The following is a 21,316-nucleotide window of genomic DNA, read 5'->3' as shown; positions in this document are numbered from 1 at the left end:
TTAAAAACCAGTGGAACCACTGGACGACCGAGATGCTAAAGGAGCACTCGAGGACGATAAGGCCATTGCAAAGAAACTAAATTAATTTTTTGCATTGATCTTTATGGCTGAGAATGTGAGGGAGATTCCCAAACCTGAGCCATTCTTTTTAGATGACAAATCTGAGGAACTGTCCCAGACTGAGGTGTCATTAGAGGAGGTTTTGGAACAAATTGATAAATTAAACAGTAATAAGTCACCAGGACCAGATGGTATTCACCCAAGAGTTCTGAAGGAACTCAAATGTGAAATTGCAGAACTACTAACTGTGGTTTGTAACCTATCAGTTAAATCAGCTTCGGTACCAAATGACTGGAGGATAGGTAATGTGACGCCAATTTTTAAAAAGGGCTCCAGGGGTGATCCCGGCAATTACAGGCTGGTACCGGGCAAACTGGTTGAAACTAAGAACAGAATTGTCAGACACATAGATTAATGTATTTTGTTGGGGAAGAGTCAATGTGGTTTTTGTAAAAGGAAATCATGCCTCCCCAATCTACTGGAATTCTTTGAGGGGTCAACAAGCATGTGGACAAGGGGGATCCAGTTCTCACTTTCGGGTGACATTGTAAATAAGAAGCGGGCAGCATTATCTCCCGTAAATGTAAACAAACTTGTTTGTCTTAGCGACTGGCTGAACAAGAAGTAGGACCGAGTGGACTTGTAGGCTCTAAAGTTTTACAGTGTTTCGTTTTTGGCTGCAGTTATGTAACACCACCCCCCCACAAAAAAAACTACATTTTAAAGTTGCACTTACACAATAATACTACTGAAGCATTCTGTGCCAAAAAAATTAAAAATTCTGCACACAAATATTTTAAAATTCTGCGAGTTTTATTGGTCAATAAATAAATGCAGAGGCTCCAGCATAGCAGTGGGGATCACAGGCCACTGGCTGCATGAAGATGGAAAATCACCCTGCAGCCCCCCCAACCGCCAGGATACGGACTCAGCGGTGAGGTTGTACCCAACCCTGACACAGCACAAGGCCTGGACCTACCCCAGAAACACTCTGGGGCCCAGCCCCTCTGCGCCAGGTGCACCAGGTGTGGGGCAGGCAGGCTCAACCAGGCAGGATCCAAGTGTGGAGCGGCTCAGTGTGGGGGGATCCAAGTGTAGGGTGATCCAAGTGTAGGGTGAGAGGATTCTGTATGGGACAATCTCGGTGAAGGCAGCTCAGTGGGGGGGGGTTCCAGGTTAAGGGCAATGGGACTTTTCAGGGGCTTCCAGGTGAAGGTTGTTGGGGCTCAGCAGAGGGGTCTGGGTGTGGTGGTCTCAGCAGGGGTGTCTGGGTGCTGGGGGAGTGGGGCTTGGTGGGGTGTGGGTCTGGGTGCAGCTACTTTGCGGTCAGTGGTGTGGAGGTCTGGATGTGGGGGCTCAATGATGCGAGGGAGGTTGGGGGGGGTGAGTGCAGGGAGCTCAGTGCGGGGTGGTCTGGGTCAAGGGGTAGGGGTCCAGAGGAAGGGAGTCTGGGTGAAGAGGAGCTCCAGATGCAGGGGTTGAGGCTCAGTGGGGTGCGGTTTGAGTATGGAGGGCTAGGGGGGTTCTGGACATACTGGGCTAGGCTTCGCAGGGATGTCTGGGTATGGGACTACTGTGTGCAGATGTGGTCGCCCCATCCCAAAAAAGAGACATTGGCATTTGAAAAAGTACAGAAAAGGGCAACAAAAAATGAATAGGGGTATGGAACAGCTTCCGTATGGAGAGAGTGTAATAAGATTGGGACTTTTCAGCTTGGAAAAGAGACGACTAAGGGAGGATATGACAGAGGTCTATAAAATCAGGACAGGTGTGGAGAAAGTAAATAAGGAAGTGTTATTTACTCTCTTTCTCGTAACCCAAGAACTAGAGGTCACCCAATTAAATTAATAGGCATTAGGTTTAATACAAACAAAAGGAAGTATTTCTTCACACAATGCACAGTCCACCTGTGGAACTCCTTGCCAGAGGATGTTGTGAAGGCCAAGACTATAACAGGGTTCAAAAAAGAACTAAATTCGTGGAGGATAGGTCCATCAATGACTATTAGCCAGGATGGGCAGGGATGGTGTCCCTAACCTCTGTTTGCCAGAAGCTGAGAATGGGCAACAGGGGATGGATCACTTGATGATTACCTGTTCTGTTCATTCCCTCTGGGGCACCTGGCATTGGCCACTGTCGGAAGACAGGATACTGGGCTACATGGACCTTTGGTTTGACCCAGTATGGCCGTCCTTATGTTCAAGTAAACCTAGATCAGGTGTTAAAAACCTCCAGTGATGGTGATTCCACAGCCTCCCTTGGAGGCCTGTTCAATAATATAGCTACTGTTATAGTTAGAAAGTTTTCCTCCAGTATCGAATTTGCTTCCAGTTGAGGCCATTCAGGGCCGGCTCCAGGCACCAGGCACCCAAGCACATGCTTGGGGCGGCACCTGGTAAGGGGCGGCGGGGGGAGCGCGGCGCAGCATTCCGCGGGGGGGGGGGCGCTCTGGCGGCATGGCGCTCGGCGGGGCGGGCTCCGGTGGCGCGGCGCTCGGCGGGGGGAGGCGGGTGGGTGCAGCGCTGGGTGGGTGGGGTCCGGCGGCACTCGCTGGGGGGCTGGGGCGGGCTACGGCAGGGCGGTGCTCGGCCGGGGGGGAGGGCGGCGCTTTTTTTTGCTGCTTGGGGCAGCAAAAAAAAGTTATGGCCTCAGGGCCGGCTCTTACTTCTTGTTCCACCTTCAGTGGGCATGCAGAAAAATTGATCACCATCCTTTCTGTAACAGCACTTAACATATTTGAAGACTTAGTAGGTCCCCCTCGGTCTTCTTTTCTCAAGACTAAACATGCCCATTTTTTAAATCTTTCCTTGTAGGTCAGGTTTCTAAACCTGTTATCATTTCTGCTGTTCTCCTCTGGACTCTCTCCAAATTATTCACATCTTTCCTAAAATGTGATGCCCAGAACTGGACACAATACTCCAACTGAGGCCTCACCAATGCCCAGTAGAGCAAAACAATTACAATACTCCTATTAATACACCCCCGAATGATATTAGCCTTTTTTACAACTGCATCACATTGTTGAGTCATATTCAATTTGTGATACACTAACTCCCAGCTCCTTCTCAGCATTACTACTACCTAGCCAATCATTCCCAGTTTTGGGATTGTGGGGTTGATTTTTCTTTCCTAAGTGTAGTACTTTGCATTTATCTTTATTGAATTTCATCTTGTTGATTTCAGACAAATTCTCTAATTTGTCAAGGTCATTTTGAAATCTAATCCTGTCCTCCAAATAGAGTGACCAGATGTCCCGATTTTATAGGGACAGTCCTGATTTTTGGGTCTTTTTCTTATATAGGCTCTGTGACAGGGTTGGGGCTCACCACTGCGGCGCCTCCTACTGGTCGTCTCGGGGAATTGGTTCGATCCAGTAGAGCGCCCCCTTCTGGTGGCATCCCGCCTGTTGTCTCGTCTTTGGTTGGTGTGCAGACTCGCGTTGCTCCCAACGCACAGTGTCCTCTTCTGGAACACTGTCCTCTGACAGTGTCCCTTTGTCCAGTCACACCCCCTTCCGGGGGCTGGATGACCCACAGTCCTACACCTTCAAGTCCGATCCCCACGGTCAAGGATCTGGTGAAGTTTCAGCTGGCCACTCCCTGCGGCCAATGGCTGGGTGTACTGCCAAGGGGAACAAAGGGAACGGGGGGGGACCCAAGCCCGCCCACTACTCTGAGTCCCGGTCCAGAGGCCCTCTAGCAACAGCCTCCCTGTCTTCCTTCTCCTTTCTCCTCTGTCTGTTCCTCTGGACCACTTCCCCAACGGCCCTCCTTCCCACTAGGTCCTTTCCCACAAGGCCTGCCGCCTGGCAGGCTATAGAGTAGGATCTTCTCCCGCTCTCCAAGGCTGGCCTGCACTGCGCTGTCCGTGGTGCTGGCCTCCCAGCTCTTGGGACAGACTGAGTGCTCACTCCCTGAGTAGTCTTTTATATGGCTGAGCTGGGTCCTGATTGGCTGGCCCCAATCTGTTCTCTGATTGGCTCGCAACAAGCCCTTCTCTCATTGGCTGCCGGAATACACAGGCGCCCGGGCCTGCTGCAGCCCACCACAGGCTCTTATTACCCCCCACCTCCTGTCCCGATTTTTGCTGTCTGGTCACCCTACCTCGAAAGTGCTTGCAACCTCTCTCAGTTTAGCCCTCTTGATGTCATCAGTTATTAGCTTTTCTTCCTCACTAAGTATAGGACATACACTTTCCTTCCTCTTTCTCATGCTCCTAATGTATTTAAAGAATCTCTTCTTATTGCTTTTTACATCCCTTGCTAGATGTAACTCATTTTGTGCCTTAGCCTTCCTGATTTTTCCTCCTACATGCTTGTGCTACTCTTTGGTACTCCTCCTTAGCAATTTGTCTACATTTCCACTTTTTGTAGGGTTCTTTTTTGATTTTCAAGACATTAAAAAAATATTCCTGTGGGAGCCATATTGGCTTCTTACTACTCTTCCTTCACATGAGGATAGTTTGCAGTGTTGCCTTTAATATAGTCTCTTGAGAAACTGCCAAGTCTCCTGAACTCCTTTATCCCTTAGATTTTCTTCCTAAAGTACCTACCATTCCTCTGAGTTTGTTAAAGTCTGCTCTTTGGAGTCCATTGTCCTTATTACGCTGCTTCCACTCCTTCATTTTCTTAGAATCATGAAATTTGTCATTTCATGATCACTCAGAGGTGCTGGAACTAGGGGTGCTGCGGGTGCTGTTGCACCCTCTGGCTTGAAGAGGTTTCCATTATATCCAGGGTTTACGGTTTGGTTCCAGGCTCTCAGCACCCCCCCCCCCCCTTTAAAAATTGTTCCAGCGCCCCTGCAATCACTTTCACCCAAACTGCCTTCCACCTTCAGATTCACAACTAATTCTTCTGTGTTGTCAGAATCAAGTCTGAAATGGCTAGCCCCCTGGTTACTTCCTGAGACTTTTTTCCTGACCACAATACATTGAGTGTAGTCAGGACAACAGAGGGTTCCACCTGAGTCATTTGAAATTCATTGGAGCCTTGCAGGGAGACAGGGGGTCACCTCGTCAGTTGCTGCAATCTGGTCCCTTCCAATGGCAATGCAGTTGCTCTGCTGAAGTATTTCCATGTGCTTCGGGGATGGGTTAGCAGCACCAAGAGAGTTCATTCACCCCCAGTATTCATACACTTTCCTTTTGTATAGAGTCTCACGTGCCAATGTATCCCTTTGAGCTGTACAGTTACATGATTTGGTACTAGATAATAACAGCACTGCAGAGGAAGGAAGGAAGGAAGGAAGGAACTACAAAGGAGTTGCCCTCTGCAGTTGAGGGAGCTTTGCTGTGCAGTAGGAGCAGGAGAGAGCAAGGCTCACTAGAGCTCAGTGCAGAGAGTATGTCTATTGCTTAACCCAGCTGGAGGCTGTGTGGGCACTCCACTGACACCTGCCCAGGCAGGTGCCGGGGCACCCAGCTCCACACAGCACAGGGACCACAGGGGCAGGGTTTCCATGTTCCATTTAGGGGGAAGTGTTTAAATTCAGCTGGTAACAACTTGGGTTAGTTTGTCCATTCCTTAAATGGAAAAACTTTGAAATCTTGTAATGAATCACCGCAGTGTGTGAGTTTCCTGCTTCCACCCATGTCACAGGAAGGATGCTCTAGTCGGGTTAGATCAATAGATAAAGACAGGAGAGGCCAATGATGCACAACATCCTCTGGCAAGGAATTCCACAGGTTGACTGTGCGTTGTGTGAAAAAAATACTTCCTTTTGTTTGTTTTAAACCTGCTGCCTATTAATTTCATTGGGTGACCCCTAGGTCTTGTGTTATGAGAAGGAGTAAATAACACTTATTTACCTTCTCCACATCAGTCATGATTTTATGGATCTCTATCATATCTCCCCTTAGTCATCTTTTTTCCAAGCTGACAAGTCCCAGTTTAATTAATCTCTCCTCATATGGCAGCCGTTCCATACCCCTAATAGTTTTTGTTGCCTTTTTCAGAACCTTTTCCAATTCAATATATCTTTTTTGAGAATGGTTGACCACATCTGCACGCAGTATTCAAGATGTGGGCATACTATGGATTTATATAGCAGCAATATGATATTTTCTGACTTATTATTTATCCCTTTCTTAATGATTCCCAATATTCTGTTCACTTTTTTGACTGCCGCTGCACATTGAGTGGATGTTTTCAGAGAACTATCCACAATGACTCCAAGACCTCTTTCTTGAGTAGTAACAGCTAATTTAGACCCCATCATTTTATATGTATAGTTGTGATTATGTTTTCCCAATGTGCATTACTTTGCATTTATCAACATTGAATTTCATCTGCCATTTTGTTGCCCAGTCACCCAGTTTTGAGAGATCCTTTTGTAGCTCTTCACAGTGTGCCTGGGACTTAACTATTTTGAGTAGTTTTGTAAGAGCCATTTGCTGTGGGACAGTAAGGAAGCCTGTGGCCAAGCACAGGGACTTGAACCAAGGTCTCTCAAGTCCTAAGCGATTGCCCTGCCCGTTGGCCCATGCTTCCTCACTACCCAACACTCCATTGTGCTATATCTCATGTTCCTCAGGAACAAACTATAAACGCTGCCAGCGTGTGGCCCATACGACAAGCCTGTTTGCTCTTTGCTGCTGCCTCTCTATTTGATTCTGGTGGTGAGAGAGCAGTCTTGTTCCAATGGGAATACCCAGCGATAGATTCCCCAGCCCTGCACTCCTCCTCTCTCCGGCCCAAGCACTCCTGAGACACTGGGTTTGCCCTGCGCTAAGGCAGGAAGGGGAATGTTTTTGTGGAATTCTCATTGTCACGTGTTTGGCGGCACATCACCGTTCATCTCAGATGAAGGCCTGACTGGCCTCAGGGTCAGATGAACTTGTTCCCACATGTCACGTTTACATGGGGGTCCATGGCTCAAGAGCCCCACCAACCTCCACAGGAACATGCTTCCTTTATGAAAAGCAGTTTCCGCTTGAGAGGTCATGAAGCCAAGTCCCCCGGGACTCCTCATGGATCCTCCTCAGACATCAGGTGCCCCCTATCTATCTGGGTAGGCTGAGGCCGTCACTGCATTGTACACACTAACAGAAGTGTCACTTCTGGGAATCACATCAGACAGGCCGAGGGGAGGGGAGGCTTTTAGACTGGTGTAAAAGAACAGCTGGTCCCCACTGGTTATGGCATATTCTCCTCTCCCATCAGCCTTGGTGTGGGGTTCATTAGCTCCCTCCTTTACCTCACCCAGGCATGTTTTGAAGATCAGGCTCACTGAGGTCATGGTTCCCCCGGGGTCTTGGTTTTACTTCTCACTTCTGTAAATCAGAAGGGCTGCTGTATCAGTCCCCCTGCGCAGAGCCCAAGGGCCGATCTGAGGCCTGTCCGACATTAGAGGGATGGTTCTTGTAAGAGGCTTTCTGCACAAAGCCCCGGCTAGCGCATTGTGTAAGGACAGTGCACATGAATGTTCGTAAGGCTCGGTCTGTATTTCTACAAGCTGCAAAATCCATCTCAGAGCAAATCCCAGCAGCTATTTGTCCAACTTTACCTCTTTGGTAACAGACAATGGGTTCCTCACCTTTCTGACTTCTCTTTACATTCTATCCTAAACTGCCATATGATGCTTCTCCTTTACACTGCTATAAAGTTACCTTGTTCCACCCCAGAGGTGGCTGCATTTCAGTGATGGATGACGAGATTATCACATAGGATAAAATCATGTTCTCTTTCAGGCATAATCATTGGGTAAAGAACAACATGCAGGGAGCTTCTCCTTCTGCCCGTCCAGTGTATTTATAGGGCTGCAACACAGGAGTCCACCTTCGTTCACTAGACAGTGCTGGGGGACGTGTGCTTGGCTAACACACTCTGACCCTGCAAGGGGACACTGTCTATTTGTTTACAGGTACAGCTAGGGCTCCAGACTCCCATGTACTAAGCAGTAGGTGCTAGAGGAAACCATGCTGCTCCTTTTGGTGGCAGCTGTAAAGTGTGTGCTATACAGCAAACTGCCCCTGCCATCTGGGGTACATCTGGATTCACACAGCTGCAACAGAGTTTGGCCCTATATGTTAACAGAGCACCCCATAACCATCACCATGCTTAGTACTACCTAGGAGACAAAGTTGTAGCAGTCATTTACAAAGCTAGGGACTATGATTCTCTGAAAAATATGTATCATGCAAAACATATCAGTCAGTGCTGGACAGAGGGAGGTGACACTGCCATTCCCCATTGCTGATCAGCTACATTGGTACTAGCTCAGCTTTTCAAGTGTTTTAGGGACAGTCAGGGACCAATGAATCTATAAAACCACACATCTTTCTAATGTTTGGACACTGGTAATAGTGCTCGTGTGACCTCTGTCCACAGCCCTGCTGCTAGCTCAGTGACAGTCATGACTGTAAGTTATTTGCACTAGAAACGTTCAATTGGTCTCAACACCAAAAATGTTTTCATGATCACATCTTGGGCTCAGGTTCTATAAAACATCTTGTATCGCCTATTTACACCAAGGCTAATAAGAAATGGATCAAACTTTCTGAACTTTTATTACATGAACTGGGGTCCTCAGCTGTATGTGGGACGGCATAGAGCATGCGTAACAGCTTTGCTTTTATGAATATTTTATTGGCAATTTACAAGCAACAAGAACAAACCCAATATTGTCAAGATGTGCACAGCAATGTGGATATGTGAGAACCAACCCCCCAGTAATAGTCTGGCCCAGCAGAAGTGCAACTAAAGCCAGTACTGATTACAGAGTACAGTAACACCTCGCTTAACATTGTAGTTATGGTCCTGAAAAATGCGACTTTAAGTAAATGATGTTAAGTGAATCCCATTTCCCTATAAGAATTAATGTAAATGGGGGGGTAGGTGCCAGGGAATTTTTTTTTGCCAGACAAAAGACATTGTGGGTGTATACATACATATACATACACACACTCAGTATAAGTTTTAAACAATTTAATACTGTACACAGCAATGATGATTGTGAAGCTTGGTTGAGATAGTGAAGGCAGAGGGGGGAGATATTTCCCAGGGAATGCCTTACTGCTAAACGATGAACTAGCACTCAACTGAGCCCTCAAGGATTAAAACATGGTTGTTAATGTAGCCTCACATTCTACAAGGCAGCATGAAAGGAGGGAGGGAAGACAGCATGGCAGAGAAAGAGAGAGACAGAGAGAGAGAGATGCGCATTGCCCCTTTAAGTATGCTGACCCCACTCTAAGTACACTGCCTTTTTAAGCAGATCAGCAAGTTTGAGGCAGCAGCTGCTGCCAGCAAACTCCCTCCGTCCTCCTGAGCCCCTGTCCTGCTCTATGGAGATGGGGTGCAGGAGCAGGGGGAGAGCCAGACATTAGCACCCCTCTTTTCCACCCCCGCACAGCAAGCAGGATGCTCCCAGGAGCAGCTCCAAGGCAGAGGGAAGGAGCAGCACATGGCAGTGAGGGAAGGGACAGCTGAACTGCCCAGCAATTGATAGCCTTCTGGGGGCTGTAGCACAGGGAACTTACAGGACCGGGAAGCTACTAGTGGGGCTTCTGGTCCACCCTGGTTCCAAGCCCCCCCCATCAGCTAGCTCCAACGTGCTGCTCTTTCTGCAAGCAGTAGACAAAGCAGGCTAGTGCCAAACAAGCAATGTTATAAGGGAGCATTGCGCAACTTTAAATGAGCATGTTCTCTAATGGATCAGCAACATAACGTTAACTGGGACAAATTTAAGTGAGGAGTTACTGTATCAATGGTAGTCAGAATCCAGCAAAATACAATGAAAAGTGTCCTAAGCAACCTCTTAGTCTGGTTATTCAAAGGTCATGCAAAATTGTAGTTGACTATTGTATTTCTTCCCCTCTCCATCAACTTGATATTTGATAATTTTTGCTTAAGCAGGTAAAAGCTGCACTCAGAAGGTGAGCAGATCCTCCCCCCAAGTTTCTTCACCAATTTACTCTAAATTGAAAAACAACATGTACTGCACACTATTTTCCCATGCTATCTTAAGAGTAGGAACTGAGTGTTAGAGGCAGTGTCTGCTACAGGTTTTGTTGTGCTTTGCAGAAAACCTCCCAAGTAGCCCGAAAGTAAAACCAAACATTACAAGACAGCGTCCCTTCAGTATCTATAATGTTAATTTGTAAAAAACACGAAAAGACAAAAAATGAAAAAAAAATGTGGATACAAAAAGAAATGTGCAAAGCCCTCTTCATAAATGTGCATTTAGCATTTCATACACATGTAAAGTTTCACCTATGGATTTGGATTTTTCCAACAATTACACAGTAAAACATTATGGACCCAGTTCTGTAGTCCTTACTCAGGGAAAACTTCCAGTGAATGCAACAGGAGCTCTGCCTGGGCAAGGATTACAGGATCTGAGCTGACAGAAACATAACCCACATACAAATGAATATTGCAGATATGTGAGTACAGCATGCTGACTACAGCCATGCAATAATATACTGGATATTCAATAAGCTACTCATGCAAAAGTGACAAAACAGGAATATCTTTGATGAGACACTAATTCAATCAGCCACTCTGTTGTAGTTACAGAGTGTTACAGAACCAAAAGCCCTCTCAGTACCCTCTCCCCTCCTTAACATCTCACAATCTCTTTGCTTAGCACCTTCTAGATTACTCACCACAATATTTCCTGTCAACAAGGGGGGGAAAAAGGACCTTCTGTCTTCAATAGCTAGGAGATTTACACACACACACACACACACACACACACAATTGTGCATCGTTCTGTGGTTACAACATAGAGATACTCAAGCCAAGGTTTGCAGAAGCAGCCTGATTGGGGCTGCTCAAGTTGGGACACCTCATGTCCAGTTCTCAGAAGCGCTAAGCACCCACAGTACCAACTGAGAAAGGGGACTGGTGCGCTTTGAACAACTTTATAATGCAAAGTAGGCAAAGTATACCCCCAAGGTAAAGAATATCTTGTCCCCTTTGCAAACCAAATACAAGACAGTGTCCCTCAGTCAAATAAAATGCAAAATTTTAACTTTAAAGAACCTTTTCCTTCACTAACTTCCTTCCTAAACACCCTGAATCCAATAACAAATATCAGGCCCACTTCCCCTGTTTTATACTGTGCTGGGGCTGGGGGTAATTAATTAATTCACCACAGCTGGGCTAACTCTGGATCTCCCTGCACTCAGGGCAGACAGCTGTGGTCTACCCTCTAGCCAGAGAGAAAGAGTATTAAATCCTTCCCTGCTAACCAATGAACAGATATATATAAGCCATTACAGAGCTAATGTAGGTTTTTACTCACCACACTGAGTTTTCAAACTCATGTTACCAAGAGAAAGGTAAATATATGCTCTGGGGCTTAGGTGGCCAGACACCAAGAAGGAGACAGGTGCGCCCTTGCCCAGAGGAACTTAGATGCCCAGGGAACTTTTACTGCAAAATAAGGCGCTGAGCTTGTTTAGGTTTTGTGGATCTCAGTAGCACCTAAACCGGGACTTAGAGGTGCCTGTGTGGGTTGAGGTGCCTAAGTCCCTTTGTGGATCTGGGCCTGAGTGCCTCCCCGTGCTCCCAATACAACTTCTCTCACATGCTCCATTGGGAGGTGTGATCATCACTAACGGGAGGAACAAGGGCAGGTGTTGCATCAAGTCGACTATACACCACAGTATCTAACACTGCCTTCCCCAGCACACACTCACACGTTCAGGGATGCACTCATTTCTCTACATTTTCTGAAAGTAACCTCCCTGCCCCCCTTCCCTTCCTGCAAAGTGGTCTTCACAATTGAGTGAAATAAGCAGAAACATTGCACAGGACACAAGGCAGATATTTTTTTCTTTTCTCTAAAGGGAATGATTGTCAGATGTCAGCCTTTCTAGCTCAAGCACGTGGAGAAGGAGCTGCTGATGTCCACACCGCCTCAGCTAGCAAGAGCTTGCTAACAATTGTTATAAGGGTTGACTGTGGCCAAGTTGTTGAGCCTAAGGGTGTAGGACATGTCTTCGTACACTATATTTGCTTGCTTTTCCTTTCCTTCTTGGCAGTGTTTCTTGATCTGCAAACAAACAAACAAAAAACCAAACACTCAGGCAGCCATTCAGGTCTAGGGCTGGTGCAGAACCTCTGCCAAGGAGCTGGTCTCATCTCAGTGTGCAGGGAGTTGCGAGCAGAGATAACAAAACAGTCCTTCTCGTAGCCCAAAGGGACTACATAGAGCAACAGGCAGAAAGGGCTGGGTTAATCCCCAAAATTCATACAGGCTCTTCCACCAGCAGCTCTTTAGAGGGCTGAAAGTATCAATGACTGCAACCACTTTGGCCAATTGTCTTGTAATTATTGCAAGAGGAGACACGGCTTCCTTAGGAGAGGCTCGCTGGCATCATTGTACTGCAGTACCTGGTAAACTCGTTAGGAGGAGGCCCAGAGCAAGGCTTTCCTCCAATCCTGTTCTACAGTTTGAAATGACTCTCCTAAATAAACATGCAGGGCATGGGAGGTGAGTGTGTGTGTCAGTCACAGCCCATTTCCAAAGAGGCTTTTCTGCACAAGCCATCTCAGGCAGCTTTATTGTCAGGATATGACAGGGACACATGCTTGTGCTACCCTCTGACACTGGGCTTCTTCATGACCCTGCGGTGTCCCTGATCTCCCCCAGAACACCCCAAGAAGGGGACATCCCTCTCGTCCATCCCAACAGGGGGCTTGTTGAGATGCCATTCTTCAGTGAGAAGGGCAACTGCAAAATGGTGGGACTTCAATGCAGTTACCACATCAAGGTCCATAGGCAAAGCTGGGGGGAGGGGAGGGCTGGCTCATGCTTTCCTCCTCCTCTCTAAGAAATTATTATTATATTATAATAGAGCCTGAAAATGAGCTTGGGGCTGTACAGACATGATAGAAGCGGCAGCCCCTCCTTCAGCGATTTACAGTCTACATGTAGTCCTGACACCAGGGGATGTCAGCACACAACGGGATGGGAGCAGTGGGGATGGAAGAACAAAGGGACAATAGAAGATGCACGTGGTCAGAGACGTTTATCATATGCATGTCTTATGGCTCCACAATGTTTTATGTGCACAGTACTTTAACAGGCATGGTTGTGCTTGGGGATGACTCCTAGCTGCAGGGTCAGAAGTGCGGAAAACTTTGCGGCTGTGGCCGAATGACATACTTACATCTATGTGAGACAGAATGAGGTATCCCAGCGCAGAAACCAAGATCAAAGCCATGAAGGACAGAACATAGGGCATCCAGGAAGCCATGTGGCACTCTGCCTGCTCCATTTCTGTGGGTGATTTATCAGAGGAGAAGCAGAATTATGATTTCATGTGAGGAACATGTTATGTCGCTCTGCAGGGGAGAGTAGTGCTTTGTACTGTCTGGTACTGCAAAAATGGTTGTGGGAATTATCATCCTTTGTGGAACAGAGCAGGTGGTTCCATGTGTTTAAGTGGAAGCTGAAAGGGCAGAACAGAAGCAGTATATCAATAGAAAACCAGCGCGAGACTGTGGGAATAAGTTGATCGAGGGGAGGTGTCCTCTATGTCATGTAGGTCTTTGAAAAGAGGTAACCAGACTTCCCTGTTCTGTTGGGCAATCTTGGCGTCGGGAGCAGCATCCTGGGTGAATGTTACCAGTGGGAACGACGTTATCCATCTTGCTTTTTAAGAAAATGTGGTGTCACCAGGATATAGTATAAAGGAATGTAAGGGTGACTCTGCCACCGGGAAGAACTGTTACATCACTTTCCCTTAAAACTACAGTTGAAGGTCATAGGTTTCAAACTCCTTGTTTCTTATAAGTCCCAAGGGAGGATGTGGGACTTGAGACCTAATATTTACCCATAGTATGAGTATCTGCTGCTGTATTTGTCTTGTCCTAGTGGTGGCAAGAAATTAACTGTGGGGAGGGATAGTTCAGTGGTTGGAGCATTAGCCTGCTAAACCCAGCATTGTGAGCTCAATCCTTGAGGGGGCCACTTAGGGATCTGGGGCAAAATCAGTACTTGGTCCTGCTAGTGAAGGCAGAGGGCCGGACTTGATGACATTTCAGGGTCCCTTTTAGTTCTATGAAATAGGTATATCTCCATATTTTTTTTTATTTTAGCATTATTACTGACAAACAGGCGATATTTTAGCTTTGTGCAAGAGGCAAAGTTGCAGCACTGGAATCTGAGAGTCCTTGATACAACTCCCAAAAGGGACAGATTCCTCACAAACGCTTTAGACTTAATATTTTATGTAGGCACACCTATCTGAGATGCCTCTGGATCCTTTCAGAGCTCCCCTGATTAGACAGAGCTCTGCGTACTGAGTACGTGTTGGCTTTGAAGGACTGCAAGGTCCATGATGCAGTAGTAGGCCACCTCTGGGACTGGACTGCTGCAGAGGGCAGTGGCTGGGTCTGGGCCCAGGAGACACCGTAACCGAGACCTGTTGTTCTTGCCGGGGTTGAAGATACACAAGCAGGGTTAAGACTAAACTGCAGCTGACAACTTGTTAGCGCTGACTGACTCCTCGCTCATGGGCTCCGTCTCCAGAGCTAGGCATTGGGAGCAGAAGCTGGAAACTCAGGGCACGTCTTCACTACCCGCCGGATAGCAATCGATCTATTGGGGATCGACTTATCGCGTCTAGTGAAGACGCGATAAAAATCGATCCCTGATCGCTCTGCCGTCGACTCCAGAAATCCACCGCGGCAAGAGGCGGAAGCGGAGTTGACGGCGGAGCGGCAGCGGTTGACTCGCCGCCGTCCTCACAGCCAGGTAAGTCGACCTAAAATACGCAACTTCAGCTACGCTATTCACGTAGCGTAGACCTAGCCTCAGTGATGCAGCAGGTCTGAATTTGACTTACAGACAATTGAGGAAAGAGCAAGTTACGCCTGGGCTATTGCTCTCTAATATAACAACCAGTACTGCCGGCTAATACTGTGCAACCTAAGCTGGTCACAATACAAAACTGCCTCACTCCTTGGTTCACCTGGACTGCTTTGCGGTCCTTACAAAGTGCTGGCCTGAACTCCTGCTCATTCAGCACCTACACAAGAGAGGGCCCAGGACTATATGTGCGCTCAGGGCTGGGGTGGATCTGGGTATAATGCCACATGAGCGTTGGTTAAGTTTATGTTGCAACTTGCTGTTGAAAGTTGCAGCCATTAGCTGAGCGATGGCAGCAGCCCCTACTAACGTGGCATAGATATAACAACTTAACCTATCACAGTCTGTTGCATGTTCTAGTGTGTGTTGTTAGGATAAGTTTTAAGTAGAATTGTGTTTATTGCCATTGGAGTGTTTATTGCCATTATTTACATTTTTGTTCCTGGAGGGGACCTAGCTACACCCACAGGTGTATATCAGGGGTTCTCAAACTGGGGGTTGGGACCCCTCAGGGGGGTTACAAGGTTACTACATGGGGGATTGCGAGGTGTCAGCCTCCACCCCAAACCCTGCTTTTTCTCCAGCATTTATAATGGTGTTAAATATATTAAAAAGTGTTTTTAATTTATAAGGGGGGGTCACACTCAGAGGCTTGCTACGTGAAAGGGGTCACCAGTATAAAAGTTTGAGATCCACAGGTGTATACAGTGCCTGTCCAGATGGAGGCACTGCAAACTATAAGTATTCATAGACATAAGAGGACTACTACGGATGGGGGACTAGAAGATTCCCACCTAATTCTCCACCTCAGCTGGGACCCCCAGGATTTCCATTATCCTTAATGACCATAGGCACCAAGACCACAGGAGAGAGTTGCTTAGTCCCAAGTAACCTGGGAAGGCAATGGGGGTTACATTTAAATTTTAAGGCTGAAGAGCAAATTTGGGAGGGAATAACTGTGGTGTCTGGAGCTATAAAACTATGATGCCTTTGTTTCCTGTGTATTGCCTGTTTACATGTCAAAGAAATCTGTTCAATGCAGAAAGAGCAACCATTTCACCTTCAGACTTGCTGCAGCCTGTTACAGATGACACACACACTGGACTCTCACATGGGGACTTTACTTTTGTTCTTTCTTGTTGTCTTCAGATCAAAAAGTTATGGTTTGTATATAGGAAAAAACACATAACTTTAAGAAGATTCCTTCCCTCCATAAACTCATCCTTGGCTGTGCTAATATACTGAAACACATAACCATTCAGTTAATGTTCTACACTTCCTCAGCCCTTTCAACTGAAAATAAACACCCATTTGATTTACACTTAAAAAAAATAAAAATAGAAAAACATACAATACCTTTCACCACCAATATGGTGCCTTGGCTCGACACACAATTGGGCTCGTAATTTTCTAGAACACTCTCTCTACAGACATATAAACCAGTGTCATTTTTCTGCAACTGGTGCAGCGTTATCCACACATCTGTCTGGAGAACGGAGATCTCAATGCGGTCTTTGTAGCGAAAGTCTATGGTACGGGTACGACCATTATTTGTGATGTATAGCACTTCCATGGCATTTACAACTTCTTTTTTCAAATACATCCCTACTAGCGTTCCCTTGGTAGTAACGGAGCAGGTTATGTTGACCGACTCTCCTTCATTAACCATGAGAATAGCTGGCTCCTGTGTAACATCTGCGTGCAGAGAGGAGGAAAGGAAAACATGTTATTACCATGTGGCTGACTGGGAACTGTTTGAGACTAGAGGGAGGGTGGCCTTGCCCTAGCAAGCTCTTCCAATTACAAAACACCCCTCTGCTCCAGAGCCAAGTGTCTTTGACATACTCTTTGTAACAGAGCGTGCTGGCCCTCCAAGGGCGGGCACCATCCACCACTGTTCACAGTTCCAGAGCTATATCAAGGGAATTCTGGGACTTGTAGTTCAGGCACTATTAGATTTGCAGGCCTGAGGGCAAGGCTTGATGGGAGACGAAGCAGGATATAAAAGGCCAAACCATTGTCTTAGTTTAAAAAGAGACCTGGCGGGGACAGGGAGCGTTTGGGAGTCTGCCCACTGGGAGACCTGAAGGGTAACAGCCTTGATTTTTAGGCCTCTCCAAGCAAGAGCCTGAGGAGGGGCAATAGCTGTCTGGAACCTGACAGCTAGGGTTGGGACTTATGAACCCCGACACAAGAAGAAGAGGGTTATCTGCACACCCTATGGATTGGGCTCTGGAGCTTCCCATGGAAGATGCTGTAGTCTAGGAAGGGCGAAGGACTATCTACAAGCCCAGAGGAAAGCTGTGGTATCCTGAGGAGGTGTGGGTGGATGGGGTCTCCTGTTGGGATATATTGTATACAGTGATAAACCAAGGCCCAAGAGGGGAAGCTTTGAGTTAGAACTTGAGTCATTTTGTGAGCGATTACAACAGATCCCACCCCACAGAGAGGAAACTGAGGCAGGGCTGCACCTGGAGGATAGCCGGGTAAGGTGCACCCTTACACCCTATCTAAAGGTGAGAGGTGAACAAATAAGTCTCTTTTAAAAGCCATTTCCCTTCCACTGACCATCTTGGAAGCTTATCTCCATTGCCTTTGCTGGGTTCCTGAAACCAGCTCAGACCTCTCACTCTGGGGTGAACCTGGTCATTTGGAATCAGAATGTGTGAATGTGTATCCAGACGTATCCTGCATTTCCCTACAAATCTGCTCATTCTCCTCACAAGAATTCCCCCCTGTCCATCAGCAGGCCCAGGCTTCTATCTTTATCTTAGTTATCTTCCAAGGGGAGATCCAGTGGCTTTCTGTCTCCCATCCAGTATCTTCAGGAGTTGCTCACTGGTCTGCTTCCCCTCCTGTTTTGTTGGGAGCCGCCACTGGGCAGGTGAGGGGCCACGGATCTGACTTTACACAAGTCCAGAGGACCTACTATTCCATGCAATGGACTGAAGTAGCAGCTGCAATGGAGGAGCTGTGATAGCTGCCCAGTGCCTTGGTCCTGTATTGGGGTGTAGATTTCACCTCCAGGTACTCCAGCTAAATGCTTGGGTTTTATGTGCTGCCAGTGACTTTCACACCATAATAATAAAACATACAAAAGTAATCCACAGGAACTGTGTACTGCAAGATTCAGATCAGTAACGTAGATTATAAACAAACACTTGGGAACACGGAGTGTGTGCTCCACTACATTTGAACAGTACTGAGTATCCTGATGGCATTCAGAAAACAATAAAAAATAAAAAAATAGTATTTCCCTAGTTTGTTTATGAGAAGGTCATGCAATACAGTATCAGAGGCCTTACTAAAGTCAAGATATACCACATCAACCACTTCCGCCCCCCCCCCCATACACAAGGCTTATTACCCTATCAAAGAAAGCTATCAGGCTGGTTTGACACAATTTGTTCTTGACAAATCCATGCTGACTGTTATTTATCACCTTATTATCTTCTAGGTGTTTGCAAATTGATTGCTAACTTATTTGCTCCATTATCTTTCCGGGTACAGAAGTTAAGCTGACTGGTATGTAATTCCCCAGTGTGACAAAGTTCTGTCTTTGACTCCATGGGTCTTGCATTTCCTGGTGGATTTTGCTAGCCTCAGAGGCTCACTGTGACCCTCCACGTAGCCCTTCTCTCTCTAGAGACAAGGGTCACATTCTACTGAGCCATTTTCATCATAAACCAGCAAGGGAGGTGAGGAGAAACAACCCTCCCTCGCACAGTCTCTGTTGTCTCCCAGTATCAGTGATTAATCAGGGAAGGGAAGGGGGAGCCCAGGCCCGCCCTCTACTCCAGGCTCTAGCCCAGGGACCCTAAAATTAGCAGCTATGGAAGCTGACTTTTTGGAAATAGGACATGTACAATTCCCTGGGCCACTTCCTCACAGCAGCCCCCCACTCAATATCTTCTTCACAATTACCTCAGGGCCTCCTTCCTGGCACCTGATATGCATTCATACAACTTCATTCCTCCAACAACCCAGCTCCCTCCTATAGCTCCTGGCACCCACACCTCACTGACTAACTGGGAGGCTTTTAACTAGTTCCAGCCAGTCATTGATTGGCTTCAGGTGTCCCAATCAATCTAGCTATCTCCACTGCCTTCTAGATTAGAAGGATCTTAATTGGCCCCAGGTGTCTTGATTAACCTGGAGCAACTGCCATTTGGTTACCATGGTACCAGGGATTTGTTTAGCCTGGGGCTAACATACCTGTTCCTCACTACTTTACTGTAGCCATCTGGCCTTGCCCCATCACACCGGGTTGTCCTTATTTCCCTTTTTATAGATGGGCACTATATTTGCCCTTTTCCAGTCTTCTGGAATGTCTCCCATCTTCCATGACTTTTCAAAGATAATTGCTAATGGCTCAGATATCTCTTCAGTCAGCTCCTCGCGTATTCTAGGATGCATTTCATCATTAAGCAAAGTGGCCCAAATTCTAATCAGAACACCACCAGTGGAAATCTATATTCTGCACTTGTGGATGACACTCCTCAACCCATACCAGTGGTTTCATTATTTCCATAATACAAATATGTTTCAAAGGGCGAAAGTTGAGGGGGAAGTACAAAGATACAAGCAAAATAAGTGGCACTGACAAAATGTGTGTGCTACAAAGTTCTTATACTATAGCCACTTGATTGGACTGATTCGCAGAATTCATTCTTTGGCTCCAATGTATGTGGGTGACTGAGTTATCCCAAACTCTCAGTAAGAAATACTTCATCTCGCAGCACCCCCACACTATCACATATTCCCTCTTTATGCACAGACAGAGATACTGCAGGGGAAGAAAAGCAACTGAACTTAAAGTAATAAATCATTTGTACAAAAATTATTTTTAGTTGTATGAGTCCTACTGTAACAAATGGTCTGAAGAGTTAAAAAGGTTCCAAGAAATCTCTGTTAGACATTGTTGGGGTTTTATCCTTGCGGTTGCTGTCTGAAATATATCACCTGAAGTGTATTTTCTTTTGTCTAAAAACTACTATGACACACAAAACAATCCTACGATAGTTGAAATGGGCCGGGAAATACCAAATTCAGTCTCAGAAAATTTCAGAAAACTTCTGAAACTTTTGTTTCCTTTTAAACCAACCCACCTCTCCCCAGTCAGCGGTTGATAATAACATCTATTAACACCCAGAGAGTACATTTGCAGGTAATAACAATGTTATAAAGTCCTTCTCCAAGCAAGTTTGGTAAAGAACATCATGACCTTGCTTTCCATAACATAAAGGCCTTGCAAAAATGTATGTGCAAATACCACAATTGCAGGCACCAACTAGGTATGTGTGCAAATAAATAACAAGGTAGGCTAGGGTTTCTTAGCACCTATATATACACCGTGGAGACCTGGTGGAATTTCGTGGATAATAAGTTTTCTGTAAGAGTGATGAAAATGGTGTGGCTCTATCTACACTTGTAGCCAAATCATCTTCAATACTAGTTGAAAGGAATCCTAGGGGACCCATTGTTACTCCCCAGCTATTGTGAACAGCAGGTCACTTGCCCAGATTAGAAGGACCCCAAGCCAAATTTGGATTTAACAGACTGAGCCATTGGAGCTACGATATTCCAAAACAAAGTTAAAGCTTGAATCTTCACTACATACCTTTCTGGGCTGGGGTACCCTGGAAAAGCAGGAAGAGCAAAAACGCAGCTGGAAGAGCAGGTGTCCAAGGCATTTTCACAAACCTTTGGAGCTAGATTTCTGTGCTACTGTGTAAAATCCCACCCAACGTCAAGTGAAGAAAAGCAGAGTTTGATGAGCTGTTTCTCCTGTGACGCTAAGCTAGTGACACTGGCTGTTAACCACATCACTAACAAACAGAGTAGCATCAACACCACTGCCTGAGATAGTTTTGAAAAAGTGCTGGCTGGGGGGAAGAAACCCCAAGCCATCGGTGTTTGTAGGGCTCAGTTTGGCCATGCACTGAGCTCTCTTGACTCCCACTGAAATTAGCCAGAGCACAGGTCCCCCTAGAGTGACCAGACAGCAAGTGTGAAAAATCGGGATGGGGGTGGGGGGTAATAGGAGCCTATATAAGAAAAAGACCCAAAAATCAGGACTGTCCCTATAAAATCGGGACATTTGGTCACCCTAGGTCCCCCACACTGCACAGGAGTGCTCAGAGCCTTGCAGGTTTGTGCCATTGGAGGGCCACGCTCCACCTTGCTGGAATAAGTGAGGCTCCACTAACTTCAGTGGGTTTGCACCCACTTACACCAGGGTTGAATCCAGTTCAGTTTATTCCCACATCATCTAATGTACAAGGTCAGATAGTTCACTGCACTTTCATTTCCACTTCTGCATCCTTTTCAATGTCTATTGCTGTTGTGACAAAGTCAGGCCGGACAGCTGCAGGAGGGTCTGGGGAAACAGGTATGTTAGTTCTAGAATGCTAAAGGCCCTTTTTCCGACA

The 21,316-nt window shown here is 46.5% G+C and overlaps 1 protein-coding gene across 1 annotated transcript; it reads right to left on the bottom strand.

The window, feature by feature from the left end:
• Window positions 1–11,361: 11,361 nt before the first annotated feature.
• CD7 (CD7 molecule) lies at window positions 11,362–21,047 on the bottom strand. The gene is made up of 4 exons (XM_034790494.1): window positions 20,506–21,047; window positions 16,242–16,580; window positions 13,183–13,292; window positions 11,362–12,062 (listed from the first exon to the last, which is right to left on the bottom strand). Exons 1-4 carry the CDS (start codon window positions 20,576–20,578, stop codon window positions 11,946–11,948), a joined length of 639 nt encoding a protein of 212 aa, XP_034646385.1. The 5' UTR covers window positions 20,579–21,047; the 3' UTR covers window positions 11,362–11,945.
• Window positions 21,048–21,316: the final 269 nt, after the last annotated feature.

This window comes from Trachemys scripta, chromosome 14, assembly GCF_013100865.1.
Source record: "Trachemys scripta elegans isolate TJP31775 chromosome 14, CAS_Tse_1.0, whole genome shotgun sequence".
NCBI classification, from domain to species: Eukaryota; Metazoa; Chordata; order Testudines; family Emydidae; genus Trachemys; species Trachemys scripta.
Note: the sequence above shows the minus strand (reverse complement) of the source record. Positions and strands in the feature narration are given on the sequence as shown.

Coding starts and splice junctions, on each gene's coding strand:
- CD7 (XM_034790494.1), bottom strand. CDS start 20,578: ATGCCTTGGACACCTGCTCTTCCAGCTGCGTTTTTGCTCTTCCTGCTT. Junction 16,581..20,505: donor GGGTACCCCAGCCCAGAAAG/GTATGTAGTGAA, acceptor CTCTGCACGCAG/ATGTTACACAGGAGCCAGCT. Junction 12,063..13,182: donor TCATTCTGTCTCACATAGAT/GTAAGTATGTCA, acceptor GTTTGTTTGCAG/ATCAAGAAACACTGCCAAGA.